The sequence below is a fragment of the Monopterus albus genome, unplaced genomic scaffold, assembly GCF_001952655.1.
Source record: "Monopterus albus unplaced genomic scaffold, M_albus_1.0 scaffold488.1, whole genome shotgun sequence".
Lineage (NCBI taxonomy): Eukaryota > Metazoa > Chordata > Actinopteri > Synbranchiformes > Synbranchidae > Monopterus > Monopterus albus.
In genome coordinates this window covers 188,244-205,726 of record NW_018128368.1, presented here as the reverse complement: position 1 = coordinate 205,726, position 17,483 = coordinate 188,244, and the positions used below count along the sequence as shown (strand labels likewise).

At 40.1% G+C, this 17,483-nt stretch overlaps 1 protein-coding gene across 1 annotated transcript; it reads right to left on the bottom strand.

The window, feature by feature from the left end:
• Positions 1–2,444: 2,444 nt before the first annotated feature.
• On the bottom strand, positions 2,445–17,477 carry LOC109952714 (glutamine-rich protein 2). The gene is made up of 17 exons (XM_020587923.1): positions 17,429–17,477; positions 14,021–14,101; positions 13,557–13,634; positions 13,285–13,398; positions 12,408–12,485; positions 12,136–12,249; positions 11,361–11,672; positions 10,632–10,751; positions 9,981–10,049; positions 8,485–8,649; positions 8,180–8,298; positions 6,246–6,311; positions 5,663–5,764; positions 5,174–5,330; positions 4,142–4,253; positions 3,233–3,343; positions 2,445–2,678 (listed from the first exon to the last, which is right to left on the bottom strand). The coding sequence occupies exons 2-17, from the start codon at positions 14,096–14,098 to the stop codon at positions 2,590–2,592; spliced, it is 1,884 nt and encodes a 627-aa protein (XP_020443579.1). The 5' UTR covers positions 14,099–14,101; positions 17,429–17,477; the 3' UTR covers positions 2,445–2,589.
• Between the last annotated feature and the right edge of the window lie 6 nt (positions 17,478–17,483).

The following is a 17,483-nucleotide window of genomic DNA, read 5'->3' as shown; positions in this document are numbered from 1 at the left end:
CCACTATAAACTGACTTTGACACCTCTTGGAAATGAATAGAAGCCAGTGGATCCCTGGAATGATGGAGGACTTCCACAGCAGTGATGCAGAGTGTTTGTGGCCACTGGTATGGTCCTTTGAAATGAGCTGGTTTGAGAACTTTTCAGTCCAAAACATCTGAGCTGTAACTGTGTTCTGTGATCTGAGGGCGGATTTTTCCTGTAACTCAAAACAATGCAGTCCTTTTTGGACAAATTGAGGCAAACGTGGAGTGTTTAACATCGTAACTGTGGTTCGTTGTTGTTGACAGGATGTATGGTCTGCTTTGACCTCGCTGCAGGTTTGGAGGTTCTCAGCCAACAGGAGAGTCACTGCAGGGTGGATGACTGGTTTAGCTCTGTTGGAGATGGAGGAAATGATAGTTTCTCAAGGAGATTTGACCACATATCTACTTTCCTTAGGATGTTCTAACCACATTTTTGACGGTGAATCACAGGTGACATGTCCCAACCAGCCTGAGGATTCATTGAAGCAGTCAAGTTGGTTTTTTTTTTCTTTTTCTTTTTTTTCCACTCATCATTTGGATGTTTTTTGTTTTTTTTTATCCACATGGAAGCTCTAAAATTTATTCTCTTCTAATCCATGGCTCATTTCTAGAGATTCCTCTCAAGTATTTTGTGTTCATTTGCTCTGTTGAAATTTGTATTTATATGTTTAATAAAAACAAAGTATGATCTACTATTTCTGTGGCTTCATCTCTCACTGCTCATGACGTTTAATCACTTAGCAAAAAAAAAGAAGAAAACCTAAGGGCAAAATGACGGTTGAGAAAGTACAAAGAACTGTGGTTTCCCAAACTGAAGTTACTCTCGTTTGCATTAGTGAGACTGCAGATTGAGGAAGGATGTGGCTGGATTATCAGTCTGGTGTTTGTGTTTCTCATCAGTTAGTGTGCAACAAACTCCAGTGTTTAAACATGGTACCACTGCTTTAAAGGGGAAGTTTGATGACAACACTCAAAAAGTGAATTAATGAGCTGCTGCTAAAAACACTACCTCTCCAAATTGAAGTATAGAAGTGTTACCAGCTTCACGTCAAATATTGGTAGTAAAAGTACACATGGCCTGACACTACTAGATTGCTAATGCTGATTTAGCTATGTTCTTTATATATTTGTTTTCATTTGATCTAATCTTTGTTACAGAGGAAAAGTTTTTCAGTTTTTTGATTAAGTACAATTTTAAGTTACGTAGGTGTTTAAATTTTTTGCTACTTTAAATTTGTACTAATTTCAGAGGGAAATGTACTTTTGGTAATACTTTAAGTTCTCATATTTATTATTTTTAATCAGTATATAAACATTTAATATATGGTTTCTAACCCACTAATGCAGTTGGGAGCATATCTGTTTACTGTGGACACCCAAAGATCGAGGCCTCTGCTTAAACACATAATAATCAATCACAAGATCGTAAAAGACAGCTGTAGTAATAATAATAGTACCACCAAATTGTTCTTCAGTAAATGTATTTAGTTATTTTCCACCAACATCTTCAGAAACAAATATTTTAGAACAAGTCCACAATCACATCATTTCATACAGACTTCAGTCATTTGACATAAAACCAAAACTTTCAGTGGCAAGAAATGATTCGGAACAAGTTGTGACCGCACTTCAAACTAAGGTCACCCCCTCCCTCCCCCTTTGCCCTTGACTCATGAATGTGTCTTTCCTGATCTCGGCCTGGTGTTTCTGTGAACAGGATGTGCACTTCTGCTGATAGTAGTGATGCATTTCCCCACAGGTTTAGCTCATTTATTATTGTTTGTATTTAGTTAACTTATTGCTTTTATTACATATACCGCATTGAAGTATATTTGTCAACTGGTGGCATGTGTGGAACACTTTCGTTTTTATATGGAGCGTAAAAATGACAACAAATGTGAATCTGAATGATGCAATACGCAGGTCTGTTAGCCTCCTGATGCAAAGTGCTGACAGTTGAAGGCAACTACACATGGGGAGTTTTACGACTGCCTGTATACACATGGTTTGGTATTGACAGGAACACGGTGTTATATGCAGTTGACAGTGTTGCAGTAACTGCTTGTTTTATAGATCTATGCATCTGCTCTTCAACATCTTAACACTACAATTCAGAATCAACAGAGCAGCAGTAAAATCTTATTTTTCAAAGCAGTTGTGAGGTACTTGTACTTGTGTATTTCCATTTTTTTGTAATGTCATTAAACCTCTACTCCACTTGACTTTGTATTTTGGGGAACACTTCACTATAAACCCCTGTATCTATTCCTCTGTGGCATAGAGCTCAGATCAAATAATGTGCTGCTGTATTGTTTTCGATGTAATACAGGACACAGATGATTCACACATCAGTTGTTTTCTGTTTTAGTATTGATTTTACATACCATCCAGACTTTTTCTGATTTAGGGTTGTAATAATATGTGTCTGATCACAGAAACACAGTAGAAAAAAAAAAAGTCACAGGACTGGACTCAGTGTTTGACAGGTGATTTATTGGATGTAATGAGCAGTGAAATAGCTCTGTGTCGCCCCCTACTGTCCAAGCTGCTGGCTAACCAGAGGCTATGTGCTGCTCTCTGCTGCAGTGATGGAGCACTGTGACGTGCAGCCCAGAGCTGACACAGGCCAGTCCCGCCCCGAGATGCTGGAGGCTAGAGACACAGAGGATGAGGTTAGGCATTTGTCTTGGGTCACCTAATGAACAATATATGCTTCCAAAATCATATAGCCTGTCATAAATGTGGCTTTATATTAAAATATATTCCATAACCCATCTCACAAAAAGGCTGAATAAACTGAAAAGCAGTCTCAGGGGAGATGGAACTGAATGCACAATTTATGTCTAACTTTTCTGAATAAAAAATATTTTCATATTATCCCTGTTTATTTACATTTATATGATACACTTATTTATGATTAGAATGATTTTATGGTTTTATAGATTGTGCCTTTCTGTGATCTGATGTGTTAACTCCAGGCAAATATCCTCTGGAATAACAAAATCGAAGGTGAGATATATACATACTGGGCAAAGCTTTAGCTTAGATTTGAGCCCAAACACACAGTCAAGAGTTGATCAGGAGCAGGAGGAGGAGGAGGAAGAAGAAGAAGAATTCCTGTGACAGATGGCCTGGCTCCCACAGAGCTGCAGGCATGAGGTTAACTGGGTAAACATTCACACCTTATGGGTGGGTGGGCGACTCACCTGAGTGACTGTATTGGGCACTCGTGGCACTGGGGGGGTGATGACCCACCTCCGGAGAAGCTGCAGCTTTGTGTGAGGAGGAGCATCTGGCTTTGTCTTTAGTCTTGCAGCCTGTGGTCGTCAACAAACAAGTTAAAAACAAACCCCACAAACACCAGCAACTGTCTTGTACTTTACCATTTATTCTCATAAATCATGCAGGTGTGGAATCACTTCTTCGTTTTTCACATAAACCTTCCAGCCTTTAGTTTTTAGTCAAGTTCACAGTAAAAAAAGCATCCGTACCAACACATTTGGAAAAAAGCTCCTGAGATATCATACAACAATAGAATAATAATAGTAATGCAGACACACCACTGCTTTCAACAAACTTGAAAAAGTTTTTACCCTGAATATAGAATCTCAATAATCTCTCAGCAGCTGCTTGCAAACATGTTCTGCTGCTCTTGTGTGTAAAGCTGAGTTTCCACGATTATAGAAACAGAAACTTCAGGAAACTTTTTCCTCACAAGCTCTGGAATCTGTTCTCTCTGAGCTGGAGGCCTATCAGTTCATTTTATGTACTTTTTTTTTTTTTTAACAATTTCAAAATACAGTACTGCTCATATGTGTTTGTATTAGTTATTCTAAATGTGGGGCTATTATTGTCTTACTTTATCCTTTTGATCGCATGTTCATTTTCATTGTGTTATGTTTTATTATCTTTATGTGGTGCTTCTATCTTGATCAAGAAAGCTCCTGCAAAAGAGATTTTTATTCATTCTTTCCCGGTTAAATAAAATTATATAGTTCTTATCCTTACAAAGCCTTATGGTCCGCTGATGTCAATTACATCTGTGGCGCAAAAAATGAACAAACTAACGATTCAGAAATAAATACGGCAGATGAGATTTAGACAATTTTATTTACGTTGTTTGGTCGAAATGGGAGGTAGTTCAGTTTTTGAATTCCTGTTGTCTGTGGCATTCAGGCGACCTCTGTAAACATTTCCATCCAGTCCGATCAGATCAACCTCTTCTGACTGAGACACACACACACACACACACACACACACACACAGAGGGACATGTAAAATCCATTAGATAGAATCTAACCAGTGAGAACGCTTCAAGTCAGGTCCTGTACTTAGTAAAAGTAGCAATTCCAACAGATAAAAATCTCCCATTACAAGTAAATTCCTGCATTCAACTTATTTGAATGACAATTTAGAAACACTAAATGAACAAAATGTACTTAAAGTATCTTTCTTATTTCTCTCTTCTTCTGTCAATAGTATTCCTAAATGTTGTACATTTTGGTGGGGAAAAAAGAATTAATTTGGACAAAAATCTGAAGAGTTACACTGCTGCATTAAGGAAACAGTTCTGAACAACAGGATGATGCCTGTGGACACACATTTGGAGATAGCCGTTCTCCAAAGTGGTTTTCAATTAAAACTACAGATTAGACTTTACTTCCTCTCTACTACCTGTTGTAGTAAATTACATAGATAAACATTTTGAAAGGCATTTTGAGTGAACAACTTGTTAAAGCTTGCAACTCTCTTGACTGAAGACCTGACTAAAAGAAAGCAACAGGTTTTCCAGAAGCTGTGGCTAGTTTGTACATCCTAGATGACAATTTTAAGAAATCAAATTTAAAAAACATCTAAAAAAAACAACACCACACATTTGTGTTAAGAGGACTGAAATTCTATCAGTGTTTCTGCCATCTGTGCTGACACCAGTACAGGTTACAGATAACCCCTTTATTGTTCTGAACAGTTACAATTTTCTGCCTTTAAAGGATCTATCCTTAGCTAACTGCTATCAGTCTGATATCTGCTGTGATACTATGTCAATGTACAGTAAAAGACATGCCAACTTTAAACTATTACCTGTTACTATTATTTCTTTTACTTAATGTATTATTATTATTGTTATTAACTGTTATTTGTCATACCTGAACCAAACTGTCCACCTCAGTCTGGTTGTGGTGCTTCATGTACTGCAGGCCGGTGCGCCACTGACGCTGACTGGCTGAGGTGATGGTGTGGCTACCCCCACAGCTCCGCGACACAGCCATATGACCATAGTCAGTCCGCTCAGGGATACGCTTGCTGCTCATTCACAGAAAAACATCGGGACATAAAAACAGTGTGTATCATGACATTGTATTGTCAGCTTGTATCATGACATTGTATTGTCAGCTTGGTACCTTTATGAAAATGATTAATAAACATGATCTGAACTGATGTCAGCTACAGAAAATGGCACTGCTCTTGTTTGGGGCCTCTATCTGTAAAACTTTATATTATCTGCAAAAGATAATATTAGTTCTTCTACAAAGATTATGTTTATAGTCACATTTGTAAGGGCTGTGAGTAAATTATTTTAAGCTTTTAAGAGTCTTGTGCCACCTGCTAATGAACAGAGGACACAGTGATCTCACCTCCTGTAGTGCTGGCGAAGCTGCTCCAGACTGTAAACAGCGTATGGCCTGATGGACTTGTGCGAGGGAAATCCAGGAGTGGAGGGCAGTATCACCAAATCCCTTTTATGCCCCCAAAACAAAGAGAGAAACATACAATAGCCAGGGCTCCAGACTGACTCCTTCCACTAGTTGCACTGGTGCTCCTTACTGAACATTTTAAGAGCACCAGTACATAATTTAGGCACATCACTAAAATCAACACACACGGCATATTCATATTTTTTTCCATATTAACTGTATTACTGATAAATGTTTGGTAACAGACTATTTAAAGTAATAACGATGTGCTGTTTTATTTTAAAGAACAAAGTCACAAAGTGAAGCACTGCTTGATGGCCGCTGTCTTATGTAACCCCCCATTCTCCGTACCCAGATGACGATAGGCATCTTTTGGTAAAGTCACTTTATTTTGTAATCCAAGAAATATTTTTAAATTGCAAGAATTCTGTGTCCTTATGCAAATATATTATAGTCAGGATAAATGCTAAGTTTGGAAATGAAATGCTAATAATGTGGGAAATAATTAGAAGTATTGACTCACGGTCTGGAGGTTTGCATTACAATGGGTCGGTCACAGGACAGACAGTGAAATCTCTCCAAGAGTTGTCTGGAAGAACACAAAGAAAGATGACTATATAGCTCCTAACTTTCACTATATATATTAAGTGTCTGATGTGTCTCACTTTGTGCCGGGCTATTTGAATGGCACCTACTGCTAAAGTGACATATAATAAATTTGCAAGAATAATACAAAAACTGTGCCCGATGCCTTTCTGTGCAGAGTTTGCATGTCCTCCCTGTGCCTGCATGGGTTCTCTCCAGGTACTCTGGCTTTCTCCCACAGTCCAAAGACATGGAGCTTATGTTGATTAGCGACTCTAAATTGACCCTAAGAATGAGTGAGTGTATGTGTGTCTACATGTCCGCTCTGATTGGCGATGTCAGCTTGGATTGCCTCCAGCCTCCCATGACCCTCTTCAGGATAAGCGGTATAGAATAGATAATTGATGGAATACAAAAATACAAATGAATAACAGAAATTATCAATATAATTTGTAGTAATGGGAAACGCTTTGTTGATGACAACAGTACCTACTTTAATTCAACCCTAACTAAAGCAGGCCACTGTTAGCAATCACATACCAATAGGAAAAATAACTTTTGCTTTTGGACTGAATTTAAAGCTATTTTACCTAACATCTTTTCAGCTGCTAGACAGTTTACTGAAACTCAAAACAAACTAATACCATAAGATGCTCCTAATTGCCTTTTGCTCCTTTTTTCCTAGCAACAATGTTAACTACAAATTCCTAGTTTCAACAAACTGTACAAAAAGCAGCCTCCAGTCCAAAGCTAGCCTCAGTGTTGTCAACTCAGAGACTTTCCCGCACTGTACAGCGACTTTCCAAATCCTCTTGCCGACTTTTTTGTCAAAAGCGACTAGCGACAAATCTAGCGACTTTTTCTGGTGTTACTGGAGACTTTTTTGATGTTTTTGAGACTCTGACGTGAAAGAAAAAGAAACAACCTGAATTACTGAGGAGTTGGCAACACTGGCTAGCCTTATCAGACTAACGGGTATAAATGTGTCAGTCCAGTAGAAAGCTGTGGTTACTGCTAATGTGACACAAAGCTGAAATTACTCCCAAATTAAAATCATATTAATTAAAAAAAAAAGGTAAAGTCATGACCATGCTAGGTTGCTAATGTTAGCAAAACAAACACATCTAGAGGGGAAAAACGCCCCATCTGAATCTCTTTCAGGTCCTTTGGCTGCTTTTGTCACTCTCCATCTCAAAATGTCAAACCAATGTTAACCCCGGCTTTTGCTCTTTCATTGTCCCACTCTCTTTGTGCAAAAGAATGGGACATCTTCAGCCTGGCAGCTGCTGTTTTAGACTTTTAGCTGCTGAGAGCTCCTTCATGGCTGGCTGTTTGAAATGACTATTCATTGGTCAGAAAAATGCTTCTTATAAGCTTTGCTAGGTTGCAGGCGGAGCTAATTTATAGACCATACTTTGACAACACAGCATAGGGAAGCTGGAATAAAAACATTAGCGCTGTGGGCGGCAGAGTGTGACTGCGGCCGACATGGGGGTGGTAGGATTGCTGAGAGACATCACTTCCTGTCCCATTTTCACTTGATTTATAGGACAATGTGCAACATCTTAGTTATTGCACCTTTTAGGGTAACATAACATCTGCCCTTGGATTGTGTTAGGTGAATTGTATGAAAAATCAAAGAGGCCTGTGTTTCCATGGAGTCTGTGAAACAAACAAATGCTGAAAAAAATACTGGTCCATGGCTGAGTGTAACTGTGACCCCTAATTTAAGTTTATCCACACAGTAAATCTTTGTGGGAATACTTCTCTCAAAGCTCTACTTAAATGCATGAGGAAAACACTTCAGAACTCGTGCTCATACCGTTTCCACTCCACAAACATTAGTTGTGATTAGTGACCACTTGCACTTACTTTCTGATAATAGCAGCATCATCATGCTCTGGAGCCCCCTGAGCCTGCAGCTCCTTGTGGATATTCTTCCATCGATCTTCCAGCTGCTTTTTCATAGAGTCTAACTCAATCCTGTTCAACTACAGCGAGGTCAGGTGTCAAATATAATGTGGTTTGTCAGAGATGATCACAGATCAACCTTCCAAAAGCTATACTGGTCAAATACTTGCATCTATCAGCCTGATGTTATAGTTACAAGATCAATTACATACATGAAATGCTGCCACCACCACTTTTCTCTGGTAGAACAGATGATGCATCTCTACCTTACACTCCATCTCTGAGGAGAGCTTGTCAATGACTTTGTGCCAGTCCTGCTCCTGGTCCATCACTTTGTTCAGCAGCTCATGGAACATGGTGTTTAGATGCTCTGTGGCAGAGTCAAACTGCAGACGGCTTACTTTGCTCTCCAAAACAGATTTATCTGCTTTCTTCAGATGTGGAGAGAAAACAAGCAGTTTAACATAAGCAAAACACAGACCAGGAGTTAAAAAGCACACTGAATATGATACAAGAGACAAAGAAGATCAGCTGCTTTTTTCTGTGCACTGATAAACTCAAAAATAGAATTTACCCAAGTGCCCTTTTAATAAAAAAATCTATTTTCTTTGACTAAGTACATGCTAGTATTCTAGTACGTCTCTCATCCAGTTTATAGGGTTTACATGGTCGTGTCCGTTGCTGCTTCTATTTAAGCAGAATTATGGCATCTTCACATTCTTGTGGGAAAAAAAGCTTCTGCATGCTCCTCACATTGATGTGTATGTGGTGCACTTTGCAGGCTCTGTGCAGAGTGGGAGTGTGCTAAAAGTTCAAATTTGTTGAACTTTGTGTAGTGTTTTCGAACATGAATTTCATATTCTTACCTCAAAAAGGCAAATTTGACATTTGCATTTGATGTGAGCTTTAGATGCCCCTTCCCTTTTGGAAGTTCAAGCACATCGTAATAATCTGATATGACCTCATTCCAAAGGTAATGCACATGGGTTTGTTTAAATATTGGTAGGGACATGTTCCTATTGTCCATATGCAAAACTATGCTCTTGGTTTGAGCCTCTAAAGCACTGTCATCTACTGCTAGCAAGATTAGCATTGCAGTTGAGGTGGTGCCATTTTGTACATACTACCCCCCACCCCCCCAGATGTTTCTACTTGAGATGTGGGTGGCTGTGGCTCACGAGGTAGGGCAGTCGTCTCCTGACCAGCAAGTTGGTGGTTCGACTCCCAGTCTCCCCGCATGCCTAAGTGTCCCTGAGCAAGACACTGAACCCCGAATTGCTCCCGGTGGCTTGATTAGCGCCGTTGTGTGGCAGCTGTCGTCATGTGTGTGTGAATGTGTGTGTGAATGGGTGAATGGTGGTATGATCTCCCTGTAAAGCGCTTTGGAAAAAAGCGCTATATAAAATGCAGTCCATTTACCATTTAGTGGAGGCCAGCAAGGAATGCACAGTGCAAGTCCTTCATTTTTCCATACACAACTATACAACACATTTCACAGAGGCAGAGCCATTGCAAAGGACGAGAGAACCTCAGTGGTTCAATTAAACCTTGTTGGTTGGTCCTTAAAAGCTCAAGGTTTTCAAACCAGGTAACATTAAAATAAAGGCAGGACACTAAGATGCTTAACATTTTTACCAATAACAAAAGAATGCTTGCATCTGTAGCTAGTATGAATTTGCACACAGGGCTACAGACCTGTTTGACTCTTCCCTGTAGTGACTACAGCATCTAAACCTTAGTTAGTTAAAACAAAGCCACTTACAATTTCGCTCTCAACCATCTGCCTGTCAGCCTTCTTCTCCTCCAGCTCCTCCGTCTTCTTGTATAGTTCCTGTGGAAACAAGAATTGGAGATGGAGAGCACTAAAAGCACAAACCGCAAAAATATCCAGCTGTCAAATGCGCAAGGTACGAACAGGTTTCCATGCAAATTCTGAACACAGCCTGACTAGTAAACACAGCTAACAACAAATTTACAACTATTATAACATATCTCTCCGCCACAGCATGGAACTACTCACCAGGGAAACAAAAAAGAGAAATTTGTCTTAAATAGACTTTAAGAGATATTGACTTGAATTAGCTTAGTGAGGCAACAGAAGCTGCATCTGAGCCCCAGATAAGCTTTGGAGTAAGTCACTGTATTTTGTCCTTCATTTCTTACAGCATAGTCATATTCTGGGTGGAAACATTCAGGGTCTGTGTGAAGAGTAGAAGAAGTGACAACTAAGAAATATTCTCACGTACATACGTAGGTATTATTACATTGTAGGGGCAAATAGTTCAAGATTTATTACATTTTGAAAAATTCCTACATCATCTGTCAGGAACTGTTGTCACAAATGGAATGATGTATTGCAGTTAAGAAAACAGAGAAAAACAGACATAAAACATGCTAAAAGTTATTTGTCTACCTCTATGTGGCTCTGTTTCTGTCTGTTGTCCTCATGCAACCACCTCATGTTTTCATGTAGCTTTTCACACTCTGCTTGGAGCTGCAGGATCACCTGCGCGTTGTTCAGCAGCTCCACATTCTAAGACACACACAGACGGCCATCACTTTGCAGAAGGTGGTCGAAATGATGCATTGGTAACAACACAATGACTCAGTGGTTAGCGCTGTCAACTCTATTTCCTCCCACAGAGCAAACACATGCAGGTCTGATGAAATGGAAACTCTAAGCTGTGAGTTTTGATAGTACCCTGGATGAATCAGCTGTGACTCAACACACTCCTACTTCTGGATAACCAAAATATCTGCAATTGCTGACTGAGGCCCTGGCTATCGCTATCACCCTGCCTAGCCTCATCCAGGCGGCTGCTGGACAGCTCAGAACAGGGGTTAATTTGTGCCAGAACAAGCCACATCTGGATCTGGCACCTCTCAAGTTGTGACCGACAACTATTTTGATGGATCCGGCACCTAATTTACATATGGAAAATTGAATAGGTAAATAATATATAAATACATCCAAGGTCTAAAATAAATAAATCAAATAGAATAATTAAATACAATAAAGCAAGCATATTTACATCTGTGGTCCTAAACGTCTGCTGCAATGCACTCTGGGCTTTTGTATTAATGATACTGTGTTTTTCAACCTCTTTTGACTGCCCCTCAGGGACACGTCCTCCTGTCTGACCTGATCTTGTAGGTGCTGGTCTCGCATGCCAGCAGATGCCAGGCCTGTCTGAGAATGAGGCTGCTGAGGTGGTCCTGACAGGTCTGAAGAGGCCTCTGTGGCTGATGGGGTGTTTGTCACTTCTAGAAGAGTGGGAATCTCTTCAGAAACCATCGGAGAACCAGAAGCTGCTGTCCTGACAGTATCCTCGACAGGGTGGGGAGAGGAGGGTGTGCTGGAAAAAGAGTTTTCAGCAGCGAAGTTCCTGTTGAAAGATGTTTGTCTGGGCTCAACTTCTTTGGCTGGATCAACAGCCCATGTGTTTACAAGCTCCTGTAAAGAAATGCAGAGAAATCCTAAACAAGACTGTAAAAAAGTAACCAAGTACATTTACTCAAGCACTGTACTTAAGTACATTTTGAGGTATCTGTACTTTACATAAATATTTTCATGCCACTTCGACTTCACTACAATTCAGTCAAAAATATTGTACTTTGTACTCACTACATTTATTTGAATTATTTACCAAGTACATTGTTTATATTTCTTGTTTGAAAGTCTTACAACTCTGTGAAAAGACTGCAAAAAATAAAACTAATACAAAGAGTCCACAAAACAGACAACTGCAAATGACACATCATAACATTGAAGGACTTTAAGGATTAACCAATTCAAGTAGAAATCATTCATTTGTCAAGTTTTTGCTAAAATGAAACTTAAACCTTGGTTCAGAGAGTTCCTATTCCAGTCTGATGCTGAAAAAATAACAAGCTGTCATGAACAGGCTGGATCTGACCTTCTTAAGGTTTTCTGTCTCGCTGAGCAGAGCTGATTGCATGACGTCCCAGGTCACACAGCGACTCAGCTCCTCTGGGTCCGGATACTTCTGAAAGGTCTCCCTCAAAGATCTCTGCCACAGCGAGAACAGATGAAGTGACAAGAGATGGACATTTAATTAGCACTGTAGGAAAATGGGACATTGCAACAACAAATAATTTACATATGAACAGTACAGAGTAAAGCTGAATTACTGTGTGTTAGTGTCAATTCATCATCCCACACACTCACCACAGCCTCCTCCAAAGCGTCCACACGGTGGCAGCACTGCTCCATGGCAGTGACTGTCTCTGCCTGAGCACCAAGCACCTGCACACAGGAGACAGAGAACACGCTACTGCAAGGCTGTCCTTTCCACTGGGGCTTTGAGGGACATGTTTGTTTTTGTTTGTTTGTTTAATAGGTAAGAAACCTCTGATATCATGTGTCCCCACAACTTCTGAACCCAACCCCACAGACCTGGAAGCTCTGAATCTCAGTCTTACACATTGCATTGCCATGATCACAGTGAAATGTAACATTTTCTTCAAGTCTAGGTTATTTTGCTGATATTTGATTCAACAGTCCATCTAAACAGTTGATCTTATCCACAATAAGAGTCTAAAACCCAACTCACAAATGTATTCCTAGGTTACTGTTACTCACCATTGAAAACTATTAAAAAATGCTTTTTTTGATGCCAAATACATCATATCATGTCATATTTCAATGCCCTGAAGCCATACACCATTTTGAACTAGAGGGTCTTAAAATGCAATTTTCATGCCACTTCGACTTCACTACAATTCAGTCAAAAATATTGTACTTTGTACTCACTACATTTATTTGAATTATTTACCAAGTACATTGTTTATATTTCTTGTTTGAAAGTCTTACAACTCTGTGAAAAGACTGCAAAAAATAAAACTAATACAAAGAGTCCACAAAACAGACAACTGCAAATGACACATCATAACATTGAAGGACTTTAAGGATTAACCAATTCAAGTAGAAATCATTCATTTGTCAAGTTTTTGCTAAAATGAAACTTAAACCTTGGTTCAGAGAGTTCCTATTCCAGTCTGATGCTGAAAAAATAACAAGCTGTCATGAACAGGCTGGATCTGACCTTCTTAAGGTTTTCTGTCTCGCTGAGCAGAGCTGATTGCATGACGTCCCAGGTCACACAGCGACTCAGCTCCTCTGGGTCCGGATACTTCTGAAAGGTCTCCCTCAAAGATCTCTGCCACAGCGAGAACAGATGAAGTGACAAGAGATGGACATTTAATTAGCACTGTAGGAAAATGGGACATTGCAACAACAAATAATTTACATATAAACAGTACAGAGTAAAGCTGAATTACTGTGTGTTAGTGTCAATTCATCATCCCACACACTCACCACAGCCTCCTCCAAAGCGTCCACACGGTGGCAGCACTGCTCCATGGCAGTGACTGTCTCTGCCTGAGCACCAAGCACCTGCACACAGGAGACAGAGAACACGCTACTGCAAGGCTGTCCTTTCCACTGGGGCTTTGAGGGACATGTCCGTCGTTGTCCATCACATAATACAAAGATGAGCAGCAAAAGCTCACACCTGAGAATGTTTGGCATTTGAGTTTGAACAGTGATAATGCAGATTTATTTTCTGTCAACTTTCCAATCAACTAACCTTTCCCAGCTCTAGTGGAAAAGCTTTGAAATATCAAAGCAGATCTGAAGACCAGTGTCTGTCCTTTTCACTCATTTTTCAGATTCATTATGTAAAAATGACTATTATATTACAGCTGCTACCAGTTCCCCAAAAATTGTGAGAGGATTATTTGGCCAGTATTCTCAGTAATCATCCCTTCAAGCAGTCTCACCTTCTGCTGGTGGAGGAGCTCAATAATCTCACCCTTCAGACTGTCCCTCTGGTTGTGGAGCTCCTGTATGAGCTTCATGGCCTGTAATGACAACAGACAATACTTAAAAATCAATCACTGCACATACAGTTTAAATTACTGGGTGCGTAGGAAAGCTGCCTCCATCCTCAAAGACCCCACCCACCCCTAGCACGGACCCCTTCACGCCCCTATCCCCCGGCCAGAGGTTAAGAAGTGTGAAATGCTGGACCTCTAGACTGAAAAACTCTTTCTTTCCAACTGCTATCAGAATCCTAAACAGCTGACTCAGGAACTATCTCATGTAATTTCACCTGTACTGTTTATGCATGTGCAAACTGAGTATGTAATTACACACTCACTGCTGACTATTTGCACACACAGCTCCCATGTAGCATACATTCTCTCTACATTATATTGTGCCCGTGTTGTATTTTTATTAGGCTTCTTTCATTTGCTGCTTTAAAGTGCCTTAGAATTATCTTACCTGCTTATCTACTTTATATTTCATGTGTATTGTGTGGCATTCATGTGGATGGCAAAGGAAGACTTTCATTGTACAGGGAAACACATTTCCTAACTGTGCATATGACAAATAAACACTTTGACCTTTGAACTACTACACCATGTATAATATAAACAAATGACTCAGTTTGATTTCACTGTGGTATGTGAGGACTCTGATTGAAGAACATTTATGTTCCCCAGCAGGTTAAATAAAAAATGGCTGAGGAATGTGACTTGTATCTCCAACAGACAATACTTAAAAATCATTCACTGGACATACAGTTTAAATTACTCCATGTGTAATTTTTTTTAATAGATTTTATTTGCATTGATTTAAGACTCAGATGCCTCAGAGAGAACCCCCACAGGCACAGGAAGAACATATAAACAGAACTTTCTTTCTGTGAGGCAGCAACGCTGCCCACTGCTCCACCATGCTGCCCCAGATCAAAAATCTCTCTTGAAATCCTTTTAACCTCCTAGATTAGCACCAAAAATAAAACACTTGCTGCTTGCTCCATGGTCCAACATTTCGACATGTCACTGTAGGGGCATACAAGTATTGGGGATGACCGTCTTCCCTTTAGCTGCTTAGTTTCATTGTCCTGGTACTGCATTGGCTCACTCTCACTAGGACACTTGAATAGAAAAACATATACTAGTTCTTGTCTTACTATAACAAGTTAAAAAGGTCTGTTTCAGTAAAACCAGTTGAAAAGTTTTTGAGCTATTTTGCTGACTCACGAAGCAGAAAAACACCCCCCTGGGCAGGTGTAATAATTCATTGAAAGAAGGAGAGCCAGCCTTAAGCCTCATCTTTGTTACTCTGTAAGCTGTTCCCCCTCATTAAGAATAGTCAGCCATTAACTGAATATGACTGCTGTTACACTTTGAACAAGACATATCAATCAGCTGTTCTCAGTCAGATCAGACACCACAGGGGATTCCACAACAAAACAAACTTTCCACTAAAACCAGTTCCTCTGACAGGTTAATGGGTGCATTCTGGATTACAACCTGATCCACATGACACATGGCATAGTTATGCACCAGACAGGGGCAAACAACTGCTTTTAGAAGACAGACTATGGTGGACAATGGCATGCTGGGTCACTTCATCATGGTTAAGTCAGTGGATACACCATCTGACCTGAACTATGCCCATAGAAGACATGAATGATTCAGATGGGATTCTGAAAGACACAGCATCGTCTGCACCTGCCCGATGTCCTGCTTTTCACATGAGAGCTATTCAACCCCTGATAACCAGAGTCATCCCTGCAGGGGACTAATTACCTCCATCACACAGAGAGAGGGAGTGAGAGAGAGAGAGAATGAGCCCAATAGCGAGACAGAAAAGGTAAATAAAAGGTCTGGGCAAAGTCACAAATACACTTCCACCTCTAACACACTGTTCTCCAATCTACCTCTTGTCAACCACTTTCTGAAAGATCAAGCTGACAGTTGGCATAATGCTGAAGAGAGTATCTTTAGCTCGTTCTACCCATCTTTTGGAAGCAGCCTGACAGAAACCTGAACAGACACACACAGAGGTCACTTGAGATGTCAGGGTGGTGCCTATCTCCTATTGTGCTCTGCTCTGTCATCAGTGGCTTAATGCCATACTCAAATGTTAACCACAGCCTGCTAGAGACAGGCAAGAAGAAGAGTACCGGCTCAGACACAATCTGGATCTCTGGGTCTTAAAGAAAACAGCGTGTAACCCAACAACCAGGGTGACAGGACAGTTAGAAATCAACATTAATTGCTGAAATAATAAAATGTGGCTGACCTGCTCTATCTGGGGTAAAACCTTCAAGCATGCTGCACCTCGGGGTGGACCCGAATCACTGATGTCAGCTGACAAAGGCAAAACACTTGGGGCCTGTTCCTCAAATGAGGCTTCAGGCTAATGTGCTGTTATCAGGCTAAATGTTTCTGTTTATTTTCCATCAAGCTAATTTGTATTTTTGAAATCAATTTGAGCATTTAGTCTCTGGTTCAACAAATATCTTGAAAAATAGTGAACTCTTTTTTTTTTAAATAAAGGCAAAATGAGCAAAGAGTTGAAGCCATGATCAGTGTTCATCTGACTGGCCCTTTGCTGATTTATGTGACTGCAGGTACTGCATATTGGTAAATCCCAGTTCCCTTGCTCCACGTTTCCCACCTATGTAAAATGCAAGACAATGGTGCCAGGAGAGAGGAATCAAGTAAACAAGTTCATACAGACATGGGACGTCCATTCCTCCTTCATCTGAAGCATCCAATCATCAAATGATTTACAAAACTGGGGATTTGCCAGTTCATAAAAACTTTTGCTATGGATAACTGATACAACAATAATAACATTACACATTACATTAACAAATAACATTACACCCTAATAAACCCAATAGATTAAGAAATATTCGTGCTGTCTGGTCACTTATTACTTCAGCTTGTTCACTATTTGCCACACAAGACTGAAGCAAACAAACTGCAACTGAGAGCAAGGCAGGCTACTGGACCCCACGGACAGTCACAAATAAAATTAACTGTGTTTCATAGATACAGTACACGGTTAATAAGTACCATTTAATGGATGCTGCAACCCTCCCGGGTCCCCGTGTTACTTTATGTGGTCGGCTGCAACATCTGCCTTCTTCTCTTCAAGTATAAATACTGAATGTATTATCATAGACACATTTTAATTGTATGGGTAAGAAGCAGACAGATAAATGTTTAACATATTAAAATTGTGTAGGTCTAGTGTCCATAGTCTCTGAGTAACAGCAAAGTTTGTTTTTTTTTGTTTTTTTTTACCACGGCTAAAACACGTTATAAACAAAATGGTACTTGTTTCGTGAGGTAGTAACCGATGAAATGAGTGTTTGCTCTCACCCCAGACACGGCGTCCTCGCAACTTTGGATGCGCGAGACGCCTCCGAGTTGCCAC

Excerpts from the sequence above, each read along its gene's own strand:
- LOC109952714 (XM_020587923.1), bottom strand. The coding sequence starts at position 14,098 with ATGAAGCTCATACAGGAGCTCCACAACCAGAGGGACAGTCTGAAGGGT. Across the intron at positions 13,635-14,020 it reads AGCTCCTCCACCAGCAGAAG|GTGCTTGGTGCTCAGGCAGA; the intron begins GTGAGACTGCTT and ends TCCTGTGTGCAG. Across the intron at positions 3,344-4,141 it reads TCCCATTTCGACCAAACAAC|GCTGCAAGACTAAAGACAAA; the intron begins GTAAATAAAATT and ends TGACGACCACAG.